Source organism: Pholcus phalangioides, unplaced genomic scaffold (genome assembly GCF_987345545.1).
Source record: "Pholcus phalangioides strain wild (caught in Gottingen) unplaced genomic scaffold, Ppha-v1.0 ptg000024l_1, whole genome shotgun sequence".
NCBI classification, from domain to species: Eukaryota; Metazoa; Arthropoda; class Arachnida; order Araneae; family Pholcidae; genus Pholcus; species Pholcus phalangioides.
In genome coordinates, this window is record NW_028301616.1 from 10,446,886 (window position 1) to 10,467,972 (window position 21,087).

Genomic DNA, 21,087 nt, shown 5'->3' on the forward strand with positions numbered 1-21,087 from the left:
TCCAATTAAGGATTATGTCTAGAAGTTTGTTGGCTCTTTTCCTGGGTTTAAGAGGTATGTTGCATTCGAACGATGGGGTTCCTCTAACACCAGTAAAAGAGTTAAGAATTTCTTTTATGCCAGTAGCCATGTGCATGATGTTCAAGTATTTTCGGTTGCGTTCGAAAATATGGAAGGTGAAGATCTGTTCACTATTGTCATTATCCGAGGAATAGATTTCAGGGCTAATAGAGGAAGTCCCCATACATTATCTGCTTGGATTGCATATAGAAACCAATCAGCACAAACCAAATGACGTTAAGACCGTCTTAAATATGTTTAAAATCACGTTTTTCCCCGTTAAATTGAAAGGAATGACATATGAACACTTGCGATTGAGACACAAAAGCAAATTTATGCAATTACAGTTTTTTAAGTTATACAGCAATGTAGTTTAAAAAATTTAATTTCGCGGGTATTTTTCCTCATGTATGATTTGGTCTCTTGGATGGAGTTCGTTATAACTGAATTCGACTTTATTTCTTTTCAGTGGAGGCAATGGGTTGTCACACCCCTCCCCAAAAATTCATAAAAAAAATACCCCAGAGCAATCATTCTTTATTCGATTTTTATAAATATATTCCCCCATCAGACCACTCAGGTTTAGAGGTGCCGCGAGTTCGATACCCGGTTCGTCCTTGTCAGAAAACTTTCCTGACATAGGGGTACAACAAAAAATGGTGACTTGACAGCAGCGAAAAATTGCGACCGCAGGGAGTCTCCCATCGAGGGGTTTAGCGCACCAACCTCTCGCTGAGTATAAGAAACAAGCCTGCCGTTCGGAATCGGCAATAAATTGTAGGTCCCGGTCTAATTAGCCCTCGTGTGCATAAAATGACCGTGGTGCGACAAAAATGATCAATGATCGGACCACTCAGTGCCGGTTGAAGATAGCTTTGTGCTAAACTAGATGGCTACCCGTCTGTAATTGTATGAAAACGATGGGGTTTTTTAAAAGCTTTCGTTTTTCACCCATCTACTTCTTGGATTGCATTTACTACCAGCACTCAAAAAAACGTCAATGGATGGTCAACAAATCTTTGTCTGCTTTCTTTATGGCAGCACTCTTTGAATGAAAAGTCTTCGAACACACACAACTTTCTGTCTTTACAGTTACTCCATTTTCCTTTAAACCTCTTCTATAGTTTTTTGTCAGGGCCTACTGTCACCCCCAAGTCGTAAACCCACCGAGATTACATGCAACGCTTGTTTTCATTTCCTTCCTCATGTTAATATTACTCGAATAGCGGAAAAATTGCGAAAAATATATTCTATGCATTTTTTGTTTGAAATTAAATTTTTTTGAGTCAGAGTGACTAAAAAAATTTAATTCCACAAATTTCTTCGTGGCCCCCGTATCAGTAGCCGTGGCTCCCCTTTTGCCAGATTTTCATCCGTGGCCCCCTGGAATATCCTAGGGGCCCCCCTGAGACCATGTGGCCCCCGGTTGAGAACCACTGCTCTAGCGGGCCACCTTGTTTGTTGACATATTGAAATTCGGACGGCTGTAGCCAATGATGAAAAAAAAAAAATCTCCATATGAGAATTTACTGCCATCTAGAGTTCAGATATAGTACTAATTTATTGCTTTAAGTTTGAGTTAAAGCCGGGTTTTCCTAGGAATAGGTTTGTTGCGCAGCGTGAACCGAATTAGACTATTTCGCACCGACAGAAACGTTACATAATCACGCTACGCGTTTGTGTTTTCCTAGCGAGGCGCATCTGATCAGGGCGGCTATATAAAGTATATGGCTTTGGCATCAGCTACTCTGTCGTCTGCCTGTTCCGGTTTGAATGGAAGGAAAAGAAAACACACAAGAGTGAAAAGAAAATCGGCAAGACGCATTTGACTCCTCCAGAAGCAGTCGGCCAATCACGCCCGACGTAAAGCGCTGTCGTGAGGCGTATTGCGCTCTGTAGGAAAACAGTCATGCTGCTTTTCGTATTGGTGAGTGGGTGGCGTGTCGCGCTGGGTGAATCACGTTGCGCGTGGCACAAGAAACCTGCTCCTATGAAAAAACCGGCTTTAATAAGTCCTATTTTCTTGTTTGCGATTCATCTATAGAGTTCTTGAATTTCTGGATAGATGGCAGCAAAAGCTGCAGTTCAGATCACCTTCCTATCATGCTGACCGTATTTGTTCTTGACGCGCATACCGGAATTGAGCAAAGCGTATTATTGATACGCTTTGGGAATTGAGCAAGAACAATACCGGTAAAAAATTCGCTATTGTAAATGTCGCCAAAAAGAATGCCAATGGTCTCAATCCTTCACATTTATTTCATCTCATATTGTAGAAAATTATTATTCATATATTACCACTACTACTACTACTGCTTGGGGAATCGGATAAACAAACTACACCTGTAGCAAACTTGTAAACATAAATCATGTTTTCATTGAAAAATTTATAAAAATACAATGAATTTCGATCCGGACACGGTGACCAAGGAAGCGATACGCCAACATGTTTGGAGCTACTTGGAAAAACACAACTTGGCGGATTTCCCGAGGCCCGTTTATCATCGTATACCAAATTTCAAAGTATATTTAAATTTACATTATTTAGGAGAAGAGTTCTAAATTAATCATCATTATTATCACGTAGCTTAATTTGTGAAATATCTGAGCTGTCGATGGGAAAAATTGGATTAAATGAGTATTGCGTTATTGAAAAATAGGTGGATATTGCACTATACAAATCCTCTTGTTAAAGCCACCCCTACACCAACATTTTTTACATTTTAGTTTCATGGGGAACGTCAAAGAACTTTTTCATTTTTTCCCTCAATATTGTTATTTATATTGCACTATGCCACTGAAAACTTTCGTAGCTGTTGGTACCACTACTACTGAACCATGCACGGGGCCACAAGGGGAAACAAAAATTTACTCGGTCGCCTGGGACCAGTTTTTGACACCCTTCCGGTAATAGTGAATGAGAAAACAGTAAACTCAGTGTCCTTCCTGACCCGGACTCTGGGGTACCATACCTCTCCTAGTTGCGGTCCTGACCACTCGTGCATCTCATCCATGTTAGGTGAAGAATTCCCTCTATGGAATTTCTGATGAATTGATACATGTCAAAATGTTTGTGTTGTGGGCTGTGATTTTGATGGAGGTTGCGCCAAATTTTGCGATTTCCAATTTTGCAGAGGTTTTTGCCCATTGGCAACACAATTTTTTTGCTCAACAAACATCTTTGTGGCTGAAATTCTGTAAGCAGGGTTGCAGCAAATTTGGCGATTTCAAATTTAACTTTGGGGACATACAGTTTTTTTTATCGTCAAACATGTTCAACAGTGTGAAAACCAAGATTGGAAATTTGGGGTGATTCTTTTTTTTTGGACAAACTAGAACAATGCGAGGAGAAATTCTACAGCCATTGAAGAAAGTATTGGCCAAAAGATTCACACGACCCATTACATTCAGATTTTATGTTCCTATTCCGGCAAACTCAACATCAACAGAATTTCTTGGTGCGATCGCTGTTCAAAACCACGCTAGCGCCACATTTCAAGCAAGAAATTATAGTTACTTTTGCAGGTTTTTCTGTCAAAAACTTAAGTGTTTTCTTGGCTAACTGTAGAATGTTCATCTGGAATCACAGAAAACCAACCTCAGCCGAACACCACAGTGGCAGCTCTTGACTACTACTTAACCATACATGCACCTTGTATACATTCCTCTACAGAATTTCTAATGAATCAACACATGCCGGAGTGTGTGTTCAGGCTGCCATCTGTCTTCCATTTTTGAAGTAAAGATGGGAATTTTTGAATTTTCATGTCATGTCAGCATCGTATTGTAGGACTGCCTGTTCTCTACGGAGAGACTTTTTCAAATGGAAGACCGGCTCGCATTTATGCCTCAAAGCTGGAAAATCACAGAAAACCTACTTCAGCCAACCACCACTGTATCGTCAAACGGGTTCGAACCTGGATCCTCAGGACTAGAGATGTGGGGTGAGAATATTCTCTGGAGAACATTCTCCTAGATGTAAAAATTGGAGAATAATCGAGAATATTCATTTTTATTTACTAATTTTGTTTATATTGTGAAATATAAATCAGTTTTCATTGCCTGAAACATTTACGACAAAACAATTTTTGGTATAATCACCCCCAATGGCAACTTTTAGTTCGAGAATATTCTCCAGGCCATGATTAGAGGTTAAAAGTTTGGTTATAAAGATTTTAGAAACCTTTAGATTAAAACCTTAAAAAATTATTTTAAAATTAGATAAATTTTCAGAAGTTCACAACAAAAGAAATTAAATCAAAGTTAAAGGAAGCTATTCTTATATAATCACCTTCATTCTAAGATAAAGAACTGTTGTTTTCTTCAATGCACATGCACTTAAATTCTGTATCACTAACATTTCTTTAAAAGTTGTGCAATTCAGCCCTGTTGGTTTAATTTTCTTGCTTTCAAACTTTAATATTGTGGTCTACAAACTTCAATATTCCCATCTTCTTGACGGGAAGAGAGACAGGGACAGAGAATATTCTCTTAAAGGACTACTATTATAAATTACTAGAGAATATTCTTATCAAAAATAATAATTATTCTCAAGTTATTTATCGAGATTAGCCTATTTATTGTAATTCATGTTATTACACATATTCTTGATAATACTCTCTGGAAAGATTTCGGTAACTGAAGAATATTCTCATCTAGGAGAATATTCTCTAGAAGCACTATTATGAATAACATCTGAATAATTTTTATTATTTTATATAAGAATATTCCCCAGTAATTTATGAAAGTAGTCCTTCCACACACACAGAGAATATTCTCAAGAATATTATATATAACTATATATATATATTATAAATAACAGGAGAATATTCTCATCAAGAACTTATAAGAATATTCTCAAGTTATTTATAATAGTAGTCCTAAGTATCACTGCATATCAACACCATGAAAATCGCATTGGTACCAGCAAGTAATATTATGTAGCGCCAACCTCGCTTACCGCCATAAATTTTCTGTGAACAAATCTTTCATATAGGCCCCAAAGCAGAATATTTAGCACTGTTCTGCGACGAGCCCTCAGCTAACTGGGAATGTTCTGCAGTAAAAATCCCTATTCAGGTAATAGTGTTTTTTGCACTTTTTCTTGAAATTCTTCCAAATTGTTCTGCGACGTACGTCACAGATTTTGGCACATTCTGCTTTGGGGCATATAGGATTTATAATGTAACAGAGGATATCGTTTTAGGATAATATCCCCATAGGATTTTCATTGTGAAGCAGTGATTCCCACCCTTTTGGGCATTAAGTACCTGTGAAAATGTGCAGGAGAATTGCATATCCATAAAATATGTGATAGATGATGTGTTTACATCTAGAACTGTGTAGGAGAATTGCATAATAAACAGAATTGCATAACATAGGCTGTTTGTGAGACCTTGTACAGTCGTTCACCTCTTGCAATGTATAGAAGTTGTGTCTACCCTTCCAAAATGGGTAGAAGGTCTGCCTATTCCCAGATATGCATAAAAGGTGTGAATTCCCTTATGAAAAATAACCAATGTTTTGCACATATTAATAATTTATTCATTTTTTTTCAGCTATTAATGATTTTTCTACATGTCCCCGAATAAAGTTGAGAACTTATATTGAGTGAAATACTAAGAGTTGTTTATAACATGTTTACAGTATGCCTTTTTGTTTTCCTGCAAGGGTGCAGAAGCTGCTTGTGACAGAGTGAAGAACCTAAAGGCCTTTCAAAATGCTCGAACTGTCAAGGTTAATCCTGATAAGCCTCAACAGCATATCCGCTTCTTGAGTTTAGAGGTCATTTAAATACTTTTTTATGCATAGATGAAGAAAATATAGGCCTATGTTATTATGAAAATATAGGCCTATGTTATTATGATAATATAATACCTTTGCCTAAAAAACTAATATTACTAATTCAAAAAAATGTTTTTAAGACAAATAATAAAAGAATTCAAATGACCTGATGTATTTCAACACTCCTGGTTCCATTTTTCAAAGGTATCACTATATGATGTAACAAAGAAATGTCTGCTGCTTTCCTCATATTCAATCAAGCTTCACCATCATCCCGATCCTCTAATTGGACAGTTTGGATTTGGCTGTCCAGTTGACAACCACCTAGCTGTATTACAAACATTTCCTGGAAAATAAAGTCAGCCATAGCGATTGAATTGTTGGTGGTGAATGCATATAATTTACTAATGTATCTCTGAAAATGTTGCTGTACACACCCTCATTGAAATCCAAACGCTATTTGGATTTTACTCTCTGTACAATTCCCCCCCCCCCCCCCCCAAGAAATTAAAATTATGATTCTGGTTTCAACAACGAGAAGCAATAATGGATCATTCCTGATTGTTAACATGTCTGAGATGTTCATTGAATCTTTGTTAAATCAAATATCTTTTAGATTTCTATGAAAGGGTGTGCATCAAAATCTTAAAGGACACATTAGTAAATCAATGTGAACAATTCCATTGCCGTGGCTGACTTTATTTTCCAGGAAATGTTCACACCAGCTAGGCGGTCTCCAAGTGGACAGCCAAATCAAAACTATCCAATTATAAGTAGAGAGATGATGGCCAAGCTTGAGGGAATACCATGACAGCAACAGGCGTTTTGTTGTTGTAGATTGACAGTTTCATCATATAGTGGTCCCTTTGAAAATACCACTAAGGTGTACTGACATGCATCAGGTCATTTAAATTCTTTTATTGTTTGTCTTGAAAACGTTGTTTTGAATTTGTAAATCATTACCTCTTATGCACTCATAATAAGATAAAATTATTCATTTGTGAAATTACTCTTGTTGAAGTTATTTGTTTTTGTATTTCTTTTCTCTGTCAATATTTTATGTAACAGCAATTTTTTTTTATTTTCAAGGGACATAAAACTCTTTTGGTTCCAACACCTCGTTTGAGGTCTGGACTGTTCAATAAGATAGTACCGCCTCTACCTGGAACAAAACAACAGCTGAGAATATGTTCATCTGCTGAGGTATCCATACTTGCTCCTCAAATTTAATTTTTCTGTTTCTTCTATAAAAAAACTAAGGTTTCGAAACTAAACTTATTGGGATCATAGCAATATATATAAAATAATTTTTCAGACAAACACTGAGTTGACAGTTTATTGTTATTTTTGGATCAATGTATAATTTCAGCCAGGTTGACTAGACATTACGGTTCGACGAGAACAGTCCCAGTTGATTTTCGATTCTCTTACCCAAGAGAATGTAATCCTTTGATATGCCACACATGGAAATAAGAACAAAGCACTTTTCAATGAAAGTAAAATACAGCCAACGCTCATTATAACAACCTTGTCACTGTGGTGGTTGAATGGTCATTGTGATGTACTTGCATTATGAGGACCCGGGTTCGAATCCCACCGTCACCACAGTGGTGGTTGGCTAAGTTGGTTTTCTGCGGTTCCCAACTTTGAGGCACAAAAACTGCCAGAATTTTCAATTTGAGATCTAAAGATAAAGCACCACATTTATTTAAGACAGCCATGTCGAACGAATAATTTTCGAAATGAAAACATTAGGTCACTTGCCTGTATGTTCTTCCTTAGAGAAATTATGCAAAATTATGAAAAATCAACCACATGGTAAATGGTGGTGAGTCACCATGTGAGAAAATAAAGCAAAATGGTAAGAGAGAGAGAGTGCGTGAGTGCGGGGGGGGGGACATCATCATCCAGTCAACTTGTACAAGCACAGTGCACCTTAACCTTTTACCGATTCTTGAAGGATAAGGAGGTTCGTGAAAATAATCTATTTTTGCTTTCTGAAATGGTCTCACCAAAACTTTTACTAGTACTACTACTTAACCGTACATGCAACTTGTACACATTCCTCTATGGAATTTCTAATGAATTGGTACATGCTGGAATTTGCATGTGTTGGGAACCTAATGTGAAGTTTGTTTCTATGTAATGCTTGTCACTTGTAGTGTGCTGTCATCTGCTATCGATTTTTCTAACTATGAGCGAAGTGTAATGATTGAATAGTTGTACCATTGTAGACCTGATGCTCTCATTGGCGAGACTTTTTGATGCGAGAGATCGGCTGGCATTTACACCTCAAAGTTGGGAACCACAGAAAACCAACTTCAGCTGACCACCACTGTAGCGGCGGTAGAATTTGAACCCAGGTCCTTGCAGTGCGAGTCCATCACTATGACCATTTGACCACCACAGCGGTTCCCAAACTTTTACTGCTCATCTCTATTGCTCCCTCTATTGCAATTCTCTGATGATGTGAAGTTATTCTCTTCAGTAGAAAACACTAGGGGCCTAAGAATTGCATGCCAACAACTTTTCCAGTGGAGTTGTCACTATAAGCTACCTATTTCATCATCAAAAAGTGGATCGATGCATTTAGTTTTAGGTAGATGAATATTATCAACTACAATGAAACGTTACAGCAATTGGATACATGTGTGGATTTAGAAATTGCAATGAGCTGCATTCTAGATTTCACTGATCATTATCATGGCATATTCTGCAAAGCTAATAGAATTTCATATATATCATGTACGGCATACCGTAAGCGTGATGCGCGTACGTTGTCATATGCTTTCTATGTGTATGTTTGCCCGACTCTGGAGTTCTGTTCGCAAGTATGGAGTCCTTACAAAATCAAGGACAAAGCTCCTCGAAAAGCCACAGAGGTCGTTTACTGAACGAATACCAGGCATGAGCGGTCTATCTTATTGCCAGAGACTTCAATTTCTGGGTTTACACTTGCTGGAATGGCATAGAATCGTTGCAGATCTGAAGATGTGCTACAAACTAGTCCACCAAATTGTTTATCTACCATCGAGAGAACATTTCTTTGAGATTTTGGGTTATGAGGTTGCGTGATTTGAATAAAATGATGGATCAGGATAATTGATTAATTTCTTAAAATAATTATTTATTTACAACACGAAACATAAGACGAAATAAAAAATCTACGGAGCGACATGTTAAGCTCTTGATGGTTCGATCGCTTCTCCCGCGTGAAAATCCAATGGCGTCGGCTTTACAAGTGCCGCCATCTGTGAGATAAAATACAAATCGAATCTCACCACATGAGTTTCCCCCCAGTGAAGGAACATGGTGAGAGAACGATAAATGAGATACAAAATGAAAATGTGATACAAAAAATTATTCATAAGATGCAGAATAATAGATGTGCAAGACATAATACAATGATGCAGGAAATCATGTGCAATAAGTATACACTTAAAAAAAAATATGATGCAAAATGTACAATTAAATGCAGAAAATTCAATAAGCTGTACAAAATATATATCGGATGCATAATATAAATGAGATGCATGAAATACAAGATGCAAAAAAAAAATCAATGAAATGTAGAATTATATGATGCACAAAAATATTATGATGCACAATTCGAAACAAAATTAATTTCGGTTATCAGCCTAGGACTGAATTTGACTTTTCTGCCAGACCTAGTGACATATGGTTGTGCTGGCACAGTGTCATTTTTCTTTACTTCGAGCTTGTTTTTGTCAAGTTCCACACAGACATCGTTAAAGATAAATGCGGGTTTCACTCTGTCAAGTGAAACACAGGTCTTTCTCCCATTTACATTTAAAGTGATATTTTTTTCATTACGAGAAATCACTTCATGGGGTCCAGTATATGGTTGTGTCAAAGGTGGTGTGATCTTGTCAATTCGAAGAAACACATGTGAGCAAGTTTGCAGTTGAGGATGCACATAAATTTTGGATTGACCATGAGCTGATGTTTTGCATGGTTTGATGCTATTCATACGCTCTCTGAGCTGTTGTACGTATGTGTATGTTGATGAGAGCTGACCGGGTGTATCCGTGCAGAGATCTGCAGGTAATCTCAAAGATGTACCAAAAACTAACTCGGCACTAGAGGCTTTGATATCCGGCTTGACGGCTGCCCTGAGACCAAGTAAGATGGCTGGCAATGTGATAGTCCACTTTGGATTCTCATGTGCCTTCAATGAGCTTTTTAAGACACGGTGAAACCGTTCGACCATGCCATTGGCCTGTGGATGGTAAGCAGTGGTACGAATCCTGCTAGTGCCAAGCAGGTTGATCAGTTCTCTGAAGAGCAATGATTCGAACTGCCGTCCTTGATCGGTTGTCATGGTTGATGGACATCCATAACGGCAAATCCAACCATCGAACAAGGCACGACAAACTGTATCTGCTGTGATGTCTGCTACAGGTATGACTTCCGGCCATCTGGTGTAGCGATCAATTACTGTTAAGCAGTATGTCTTTCCTTCTGAAGGAGGCAGGGGTCCAACCAGATCGATATGAATATGAGAAAATCTTGCATCGGGTGTTGCAAAGGTGCCTAAAGGTGTTTTGGTATGCTTATGAACCTTTGAGCGTTGGTACTCATTGCAACACTTTACCCAATCTTTGATGTTCTTTCTCATGTTAGGCCAAACGTATCTTGCAGATATTAGCTGAGTAGATGATGTTACACCTGCATGAGCAAGATTGTGGAAATGATGAAAAATAGTCTTGCGGAAGCTCGCTGGAACAAATGGTCTTGGTGAGCCTGTAGACACATCACACACCAGTTCTGTTGCGGTAAATGGACTTGGCATTGACTTGAATGTCAGTGAACTAGAGTTGTCTTGCTGTAACTGTTTTAATTCAGGATCCTCTCGTTGAGCAGTTGCAAAAAGGTCAAAATCCAGGAATGGTGATTTGGAAATTGAGTTGATTTCTATTCTTGAAAGAGCGTCAGCTACCACATTATCTGCACCTTTAGTATGACGAACATCAGTGCTGAATTGCGAGATGAAGTCGAGGTGTCGCCATTGACGTGGGCTGCATTTATCAGGATTTTGCTTGAAGGCGAAGACAAGAGGTTTCTGATCGGTGAAAATTATGAATTCACGGCCGTCTAGCATGTGCCGGAATCTTTTGACAGCAGTGTACATTGCTAACAGTTCTCGGTCGTAAGTGGAGGACTTCTGTTGACTCTTTGTCAGTTTCATGGACAGGAATGCAATGGGTTCCCATCCTTTTCCATTTGATTGCATTAGCGAACCACCGACTGCTAAATCACTGGCGTCAACCCAAAGACTTAGCTTGGCACCAGGAATTGGATGGTGAAGTAATGTTGCACCCGCTAAAGCTTGCTTCGCATCGATGAATGCTTGCTCAGCTGGATCAGTCCACTGAAGGATATCAGCTGGCTTGGTTTGAGTAGCTCTTTTGGATTTCTTTTTGTTTTTTATTCCCTCCAAAAACTTGTGTAGAGGTGTTAAGATGTGTGCAGGTCTGGGCACAAAACGACGATAAAAGTTGAAGAGACCAAGAAAACGTCGTAATTGAGTGATGGTTTTTGGCTTAGGAAAGTTCAGGATGCAATCAACATGATCTGTTAAAGGCTCGATGCCAGATCCAGAAACTTTGTAACCCAAAAATTCAATTGATGAAACACCAAATACACATTTAGAGGGCTTGATGCTGAGGCCATATATTTGCAGACGTTCGAATAACAACCTTAGATGTTCGATGTGCTCTTCCGGTGATTTCGAGGCTACCAGTATGTCATCAACAAAGGCATATACAAATGGAAGTCCACGAGTGACCTCGTCAATAAACCTTTGGAATGTGGCTGCAGCGTTGCAAAGGCCAAATTGCATTCGAGTGCTCTCGAACAACCCAAATGGTGTGATAATAGCACTTTTATGGACATCTTCAGGAAGTATAGGAATCTGATGATAGGCCCTGATGAGATCTATGTGGGAAAAGATTTTACTACCATGCAATTCAGATGTAAAGTCCAGAACATTTGGAACACTGTACCGGTCCTTCACAGTCTGTGCATTTAAAGCTCGGTAATCACCAACTGGACGCCATTCATCACTGTCCTTTTTCGGGACCAAGTGCAGAGGTGATGCATAGCAGCTGTTAGATGGTCGTAAATGGCCGAGGTCAAGCATCTGCTGAAATTCTTGCTTCACGATTTTCAATCGATCAGGAGCTAGACGTCTTGGTTTGGCATGCACAGGTGGACCAACAGTCTCGATATGATGCACGACAGAGTGTTTCACAGGTTGTCCTGGTTGTGGTGGTTTGATGATGTCGGGAAACTTGCTGAGAAGGCTGTGGTAGATGGTGTCACCTTCGATGAGTTTGATTGAGTGAACTTCTGCAATGTGAAGATCACAGTCAGCATTGGGTTTTGTTGTCCTATCCAGTAAACATCGTCGTCGGAGATCCGGAACAAGATCAAAGTTGAACAGAAAGTCTGCCCCAATGATGGGTATGGAAACATTAGCCAGTAGGAAAGTCCAAGTGAAATTACGACGGAGATTGAAATCTAATGTCACCCTCTTTTGACCATAAACACTAATGGATGAAGCATTAGCAGCAGAGAGCTTCATAGTGGCGTCGCAGCGTCGTTGTGATGGTGATGCTGGAAGGATAGAAACATCGGATCCAGTGTCAATCAGGAATCGAATTTTGGAATTTCTGTCCATGGTAAAAAGGCGACGAGATGCCTGTGGCAAGGAGCATGTCGCGATTACTCCTCGCCCGCCCCGTTTTTTTGAAACTTGCACGGCGACACGCACTTTTTGGCGTTGTTGCCGAATTTGTTGTGATACCAGCAGTTTTCCGATCGTGGATGCGGACTGCGCGCACGTGAGGTACGTTGGCGAGAGTTGCTACGCGAACGCAGGACGTTTTTCAACTCGCGGCGTAACTGAGCCACTTCGTCCCGAAGTTGCGCGACGGAATCCGGCTGTTGCGGTTTCTCAACTGCGTCAACATGCTGAGGGTTGACTTCGTGAATTTTGTCGGCGAGTTGAGCAGCTTTCTCGAGAACGAGTGGAGTGACAGCAGCGAGAATGGACTGAGTTGATGCCGGTAGGTGTTGGAGAAAAAGCTCCATCAGCAATTCGTCGGAGACAGAATGCGATTCTGCTCGTCGTCGCAATTCGCGGAGCATGTCGGATGGTTTCCGATCTCCCAATGACCCGCATGTTAAGAGCTTTCGAAGTTGAGTGGACGACGACTCGCTCGACCGTTTAATCAGTTCCGATTTCAGCCTTTCATACGGATCCGTGGCCGGCGGATTAACGAGTATGTCCCGGACAAGAGCCGCACTTTCCGGAGGCAGATTCGCGACAACATAGTTGTACTTTGTGACAGATTCGGTTATCGGTTTCGGAACAGCGAGAGCGAAAGTGCTTTCACACATGATAAACCACAGCGCTGGATCATGGTGGTTAAAAAGTGGTACCTGAACGGCACTTACTTCCATGATGAAAATCCAGGAAAAGTGATGTCAAGTTCCGGAAAGCGAAAGTTCACTCACGGGAAACGCCAGTAGATTGCCTCGTGCTGCAGTGAAGAAACTGGAACTTGTTTGAAGTCCGCGGTCACCATACTTTGGGTTATGAGGTTGCGTGATTTGAATAAAATGATGGATCAGGATAATTGATTAATTTCTTAAAATAATTATTTATTTACAACACGAAACATAAGACGAAATAAAAAATCTACGGAGCGACATGTTAAGCTCTTGATGGTTCGATCGCTTTTCCCGCGTGACAATCCAATGGCGTCGGCTTTACAAGTGCCGCCATCTGTGAGATAAAATACAAATCGAATCTCACCACAAGATCATAGACAGGCGAGCTAACCTACGTAGGCATTGCTTCCAAATAAGAATACCAACGGCCAGAAGAGATTGCTTTTTCCATGGATATAGATGCCGTGTGGCGAGAATATGGAACAGTCTTCCATCAGAACTTGTATGCGCCTCCTATGCAAGATTTGCTTCCACTATTGAGGATTTCGACTTGACTCTGTATGCGAAGTGCTACCCTTTCTGACTATTTTTTTTTTCCAGTATAAGTGCATTTCATGCCTTCTGGGGTTATTGTAAATAAAATAAATCTAACCCTCCATTCTTTCTTACCATTAAGTTGCTATATTGTTACAAACAACAATGAGCTTTATCTTGAAGCTTGATTGGAGCTTTTGAAATCCAATTGATGGAGTGTCTATGCTTGTCTTTCTCATTCCTACTTCTGACAAGAGTTGCCAATCATCCCTCCCTGTCCTTTCACAATAATCTCTCATATACTCATGCCCTGATCTTGGCCGTTTGCTCATAGAGCCGTCTACTGCCGTTATGGTAGGTAAAGAATTAAGGCACAAATAGTTTGGCCTGTTTCCAGTGAGGGAGCTACTTAACCGCAGGGTTTTCTGTAGAAGTCAAGCTTTGTCTTTTCTTCTCCAAACATCAAAGGTCAAGGTCAAACACACTCAACTATAGATTTTGTCAATCTCTTTGCAAAAAGTCCCCAAAAAAACAGGTGGCGCTGAACTGAGTTCGGTCATTGTAATAGATTCAATGATATTTACCAGTTGTTATATTGGATAAAAAGTAACATGGAGGAAATGGGAAAGAATTTGGGACCTCTTGCAATGAACGTTGCAACAAATGATAGTTATAATGAACGTCAACTTTTTATCCAATGATATCATCTACGATTTCATGTCTAAGAGTGATTTTTTTTTCTCAGCCCACAAACCACATTAAGGAAAGATATTTTGTGGATTTTAATGGAATGAATCACGAACTTCGATGAACTTTGTAAAGGAAAAATAAATCATTGGTAGTTTGAATTTCCAAAATCCAAATCTGGGTCAGCACACTAACCAAAAAATCGCAGAGGCACAACTTTTCTTTCCTTATAACACACCCACTAGCATGGCACTCTGAGTAGAGACATTGTAACCTCTCTTAACTTCAGCAGGCTGTCCCCAGGTGGTGACTGTAGAGAGAAGAAAATATTTTTTCCCTGCTCACAATACATCAAGGAGAGAGAATTTATGGATATTCTCACTGTACAGAGACTAACTTGGAAACAGCCAAGCAAATCTAGCTGAAGAATGGGAGTCCTATAAAAGGCCTGCGTACTAAGGGAAATACCCCAAAAAATGTACCCGTTGAAACTCCCATGAAGTTTTTGTATCCCTGGATATGCAGGAGGTGCTCACATTCCCAGAAATGCATAGGAGAGGCTTGCTTACCTTCTTTTACACAGTGCCATAACTAGGACTGAGAATCGATTAAAATTTTTAACTGGTTAATAAAGAATTTTTAATCAACTGATTAATAGAATTTTAATAGAATATGTTCAAATGCTGTTATTTTATAACAAACTTGTTAGGTAACTTTTTTTTTATTAATTGATGCTAAAAAATATATTTTATTCATTTCTTACTCATTAGATGTAAACAAATATTGGAATAGATTAAGAAATTAATGCTGCAGCGTGAAGTAATGCTGAACATTTTTGTCAGATCCTCAATAGGAGCTTACAGTTTTTTTAAGAAAATCAGTTATTTTAGGTTAGTCACTGATTTCCAGACTGCTTTTGATCTTCATACTGTTACTTTCCCCTCAGAAACTGCTCCAAAATGGTAGTAGGGGAGAAAGAGGCTGATTTTTCTTGAACACGAAAACTGCTGTTTATAGATGAAACAAGAAATAACTTTGGTCTTGTCTCCTAAAAGTTACATCAAATGCAATTTAAAACAAATCATCATCAGTTTTCATTGGATTGACTTGCATGTTATGTCTAGGAATATAATTTAAGACATCATATTGGTTTTGTGAAATAAATCAAAATAAATTATAAACTTTTAATAAAATGAAAACTAATAAATGAAATTAATGAAAATTTTAATCAGATTGATCAAGTCGATAAACCCAACTAAAATTTTTAACTGCAATTTAATTGATCAATTCGCTGGACTAGCCTAAGTCATAGCACCGAAGTAGCTTGGTGGTAAGATGCTCATCTACCATCATGAAGGTTGCTATCACGGTCCCAGGTTTAAACCCACGAGAGGATATGGATAATATATTTTCCCTAACGAGCTTGAGGTGACCACCAATAGACAGTCCCTTCATTTCCAACCCATCTCATTAATGGCAGTAAATTGCAATATAGCGATATGGCCTGAGTTGGTGTTGGTGAAGTAGCCCACACACGTCATAACTAATAACTTTTAGTTTTTTCACTACTTTTATCATTTTTAGTGCCATTGCTAATTATTTTTTGCATACTTTTGAATGGAGGTACCCTGAGGTACACATATACTGCAAATTAGAAACTATCAACTAATTTTTATTCAGTAAGTATGCCAGTTTAATTCTTGAAAAAACTGAGTTATTTAAATAATTTATTATTAGTAGGAACACACACTCATTTGTGTAGTAACCTAAATCTATCCTTGGATAACCTGAATTGATGTTCCTGTGCTACACTGATGATAATGAAAAATCATTTCATTTATGTCCATAATAACTATTTATTCATACAAACATTTTTTCAATGATTTTTCAATTGCAGGGTGTCAAGAGCTATAGTGTTCCTGTTGGTCTAGATAGTAAGATGAAAGTAGATTTGATAATTATAGGATCTGTCGCTGTTTGTCATGCAGGTTTGTGGACAAATATGTTCAAACTCTGATTTACTGGAAAGAAGTCTCATTAATCTGAAATTTAAATTATGATATTTTGTGGAAATATTTATAATGTCATTAAGTTTCTAATCTCCAGGCCATCTTTCAGTTTTTGTGTTTACCAAACTGACCACTTCAATGTTACAGCTAAGATCAAGAAATCATTTATTCTCCCTTAAAAAAGAATTACAAAAGTCTGTTTTAATGGAGATCCAATTTGAATATAGAACTCAGAAAACATGAAATCAATGTTCTTGTTTACAGTGCATTTCTCAATAACTGCATGGAATGATGTCTCTGAACACACAATTTCATATTTATTCCGTCATGCAGGACTCAGAATGACAAAGATTGATATCATAAACATCATGTGATGAATTCATGATGGAGGGCTCTCTTGAAATCAAGATTTTCAAGAAGTACGGTATAAATTAGTAAGCTGTTACCTCTCCAGTCAGATAAGGTGCTACTATTTAACCATTCTACTTAACATTCATGCACCTTGTAACTATTGTCATTAGTTAATATTATATGCAAAAGGGGGTTCTAACCCTCCCAAGCCGAGATTATAGTGCTATTTTACAGGAAAAACTTAACCCCCCCCCCCTCCTGTAAAATGTAAACCTGAGAAGAAAAAAAAATTGAACCCCCCCAGAAAATTCTATGTATACCTATGGTCATTAGTCCAAAGTTGCACATGGACCTATAATATACTTTAAATTGTGGCTGGGAAAGCATAGTACCAATTAATTTTAGATTAACAAATCTAGGCAATTAAAGACTGAATTTAATTTTAAAAAATGAATATTTATACTTCTATAATACAGTAAAACCTGTCTTTAACGGATCCTGTATTAAGCAGAAACCTGTCTTTAACGGATCCTGTATTAAGCAGAAACCTGTCTTCAATGGGAAAAAATCGTGGTCCTGTGATTTCAATGTCAAAATACATATTAAAAAAACTAGATTAAACGGAACCTGTCTAATGCAGAAATGGAAAAGATAATTGTACCCTGTAATGGGAAATTTCACATAAACACTGTGAGTGTTTGGCAACCAAAGGATCATACAAAATTTTTTACGCAATCTGTGTTTGCAAATGTGAGTTAATTTCTGTATTTAATACTGTGGTTTTGATAAGTTATATGTAGTAAAGCAGTTTCTTCCTGAAATTGTAACAAATTTTTTCGGGAAAGCAGGCTTTTCTATGGGAGAAATCAGTGTAAGGGTTGAATTTCCAAATGATATGCATGACTTACAAAACTGTATGCAACCTGTATACATTCCGTGATCGTAAGGCTCAGTAGGGCCGGAATTAATTACAGAGAGGCAAAGAGCAACTGTCCCAGTGGAAAAATTCAGGGGGGCGGCAAAATCATGTTGCTCTCTTACCTCACAAAATTCTTAGTTGCAGCCCCTGATGCTGAGGATTATATAAACATATACGATAATATGCAAACTGAACCTGATATGACAGATATTGATATCTTAATTGAAAATTTTTTGAGGAAGTTATAAAAAGATCTTAAATGTCATTATTTTAGAAGAAAAACTGTGTAGGTCGAAATTTTATACAGATGCTGCCAAAATCTAAATACAATACTTAGCAATTATAGACTAATTATTTATTTATCTATATTTAAATTATTTATTTATCTATATTTAAATTATTTATTTATCTATATTTAAATTATTTATTTATCTATATTTAAATTATTTATTTCATCTTTGATTAATTTATTTTTATTTTATTTCAATCACACATGACATCATTACAAAATTTTACACATTATATATATCAATTGAATCTTTATTCAGCGGAAAAAAATCTTGGTCCCTTCTGATTTTGTTGAAGACAGGTTTTACCAGATTTACTACTACTACTAATATTTACTCTCTTTGGTTTACAAAAATCAGGACAGTTCAATTTGCATTTCAATATTAGCTATCATTCATGTTAAAAAAAACCAAAAACTAACATTCGCCCTGACAAAAACAAATATGTATAAACAAAATAATCAGATCACACTAGCCATCTCCATGTTTCGAACTACGCAATTGCACAATAAAGAGGGTAGAGACTAGCTTTCAATATTCTGCACTCTCAAAAACTACTTGTTCCTTCCTCAAAAACCCCAAGAAAGTGTGGCTGTTCAGCTCTCGTGTGTTCAACACATCTCTAGTCTTTGTCTGTGGAAAAACCACATTTTGTTTGTCTGAAGAAGGAACATGATTGAAATCTAATAATATGACAGGTTGAACTATTTAAAACAAAATGTCAGGATAATGAAAAGAGTCCATTAGAGGACACAATTCTGTAAAGGTCTTTCGCTTTCTTTGATTCCGGAGATATCATCTAAAGTATAGTTTTCCAACTTTTTTTGTCCCAACGCCCCCTTATTCAGAAATTTTTTTCTCCCACTGCCCCCCAAAGCAATCTAACCCATAGAATCCTATGCTATACCCATAGCTTCTACCACCCCCCTGGAACATTCCATCTCCCCTCAGGGGCGTTAACACCCACATTGGGAATCACTGATCTAAAGCATTGTTGTTATGGCACTGCAATTTCTGTCTTGTGTGAGCGAAAATGCAAGTGTGAATGATTCACACTGACTTGATTTCCTGCATCATAGTAAGATTTGTGAAAAAGCATTGAATTTTTTCCAATTAATATATTCAAAGGGACTATACGATTGCTAAGCATTTCACATTTAATTTAAGTTTTGAATGTTTTAAGGTAGGAATTGAGCTCACAACAGAATTGGTACATACCCTAAGAGACCGTATTGGTAAGACCGTATTGTGTATGTATGGTTCTAACATTTATGTTATCTAGGGTTACCAGATATCTGAAGTGGGGAGGGGAACTCTTCCATTCAGAAATATAGAAAATAAGATTCAAACAACACTCAATATTGATTCTCTGTGGCAAAAAAACAACATTCCCAAAAGGAAAAAACCTTCGGAGGGTAGAGCTTAACAAGGGTATAAAAGTTTTCAGAAATGCCAAAAAATATAATAAATAAATGCCAATAAATGTGACATAATTCTGGAACAAAGAAAAGCTGTCCTCCATCGTTATTTTCTCGTTTTTGTTCCAACTCATATGTCTAGCATTGTCAAAACAACAAGATATATTTCAATTCCAAGACTATTGCATATAGCTATTTGAATGACATGATCCTATTCTATTTTCTCCACCTGGTTTAAAATTCTTAAGGATATTTTCTTTGTAGTGGTACTATGTATTGTAAAAATTTTGAAAAGTGACTTTACCAAGGGCGTGCACAGATACGTCCTCCTTTTTCTAGTTTTAGAATCTGGTAATCCTATCTTAACAGAGTTGGGATTATTTTGTGTTATACGGATGTTTCCATCTGTATTCCATATTTTGATATGGAAGCAGGTAAGGTGCTGCAGAACATATCTGCCCATGATGTTCTTCAGATCATAGGTGGAAATATACTTGAAAGTCTGGGGGGGGGGGGCAGAATGGTTGCTGGTGGGGGCATGATGATGATAATCCGTATATATACATAACCTTAGACCAGTCCGCTCAATTTTTGATGCTGGGGGAGAGGCCATCCCCACATCTCCGCCCATGCTTCAGATAGCTTTGTTTATAACTAATAAGAGAGATCACCCATATTTACTTGTATGTGAAACAGTTCTTTTGGGTATCAGATCTGTAACCACATAAACATGGCATGTTGATCATAAAAACTAATTTGACTATCAACCATAAACGAATTGAAAAGAACAAGCACAGTTCGTTCCCCTTCCTGCTTTTGATTGAAACTAAAGAAAGAATTTATGAAGTGATTTATTTGTTTTCTTCCATATTTTGCAGGCTACAGGATAGGGAAAGGTGAAGGTTTTGCAGATTTGGAATATGCAATGATGACCACCATGGGAGCGGTGGATGCTGCAACAACTGTAATATCAACTGTTCATGATTGCCAAGTGTTTGAGTCTCTTTCCGAAAAATTATTCGGACCGCACGATGTTCCAGTTGACATTATTGTGACGCCAACTAGAGTCATTCATTGTGAACCAAGATTGCCTCGACCACCAGGCATAATATGGTCTATACTAAGTGAGCAGAAAATTAAAGACATTCCTATATTAAGGAAAGTTCGAGATTATGAAAGGAATAAAAAAATGTGAAGAATAGTTGGAAATTATTATTATATTTTAGTAACTGCTGTCAGAGTGTTGACTTCTGTGTTGCCTGTTGACCATTACATGTAATATACAGATGGATCCCGTTATAACAAATACCGTTAGAGGCCGTTCAAGTATTACGTCATCATCGATGGGGGTTTCCGATTTCCTGACTTTTGATGACAAGGGGGGAGGGGGATTTGGATAACGCTTACGTCAGCAACCACCCTTTATGAAAATATGAGTTAGGACTCAGAGGGGCAGAGCTGATGACGAAATTTTGCTGACAAGGGGGAGGGGGCCAAAAATGGCTAAAAATTTGCTTACGTAATACTTGAACGGCCCCTTATAGCGAAAATCTCATTGT

The 21,087-nt window shown here is 37.9% G+C and overlaps 1 protein-coding gene across 2 annotated transcripts; it reads left to right on the forward strand.

Moving 5' to 3' along the window:
* The first annotated feature begins 2,304 nt into the window (after window positions 1-2,304).
* Window positions 2,305-20,727, forward strand: lost (methenyltetrahydrofolate synthase domain-containing protein lost). Of its 2 annotated transcripts, XM_089250866.1 has the most exons (6): window positions 2,305-2,583; window positions 5,731-5,844; window positions 6,934-7,047; window positions 16,442-16,532; window positions 16,887-16,972; window positions 20,407-20,485. In XM_089250866.1, exons 1-5 carry the CDS (start codon window positions 2,461-2,463, stop codon window positions 16,925-16,927), a joined length of 483 nt encoding a protein of 160 aa, XP_089106992.1. In that variant the 5' UTR covers window positions 2,305-2,460; the 3' UTR covers window positions 16,928-16,972; window positions 20,407-20,485. The 2 variants fall into 2 exon arrangements, with proteins under 2 accessions (XP_089106992.1, XP_089106991.1); XM_089250865.1 differs by lacking the exon at window positions 16,887-16,972 and having other exon boundaries at window positions 2,308-2,583; window positions 20,407-20,727.
* The last annotated feature ends 360 nt before the right edge of the window (window positions 20,728-21,087 follow it).

Coding starts and splice junctions, on each gene's coding strand:
- lost (XM_089250865.1), top strand. CDS start 2,461: ATGAATTTCGATCCGGACACGGTGACCAAGGAAGCGATACGCCAACAT. Junction 2,584..5,730: donor ATCGTATACCAAATTTCAAA/GTATATTTAAAT, acceptor TTTTCCTGCAAG/GGTGCAGAAGCTGCTTGTGA. Junction 5,845..6,933: donor TCCGCTTCTTGAGTTTAGAG/GTCATTTAAATA, acceptor TTTATTTTCAAG/GGACATAAAACTCTTTTGGT.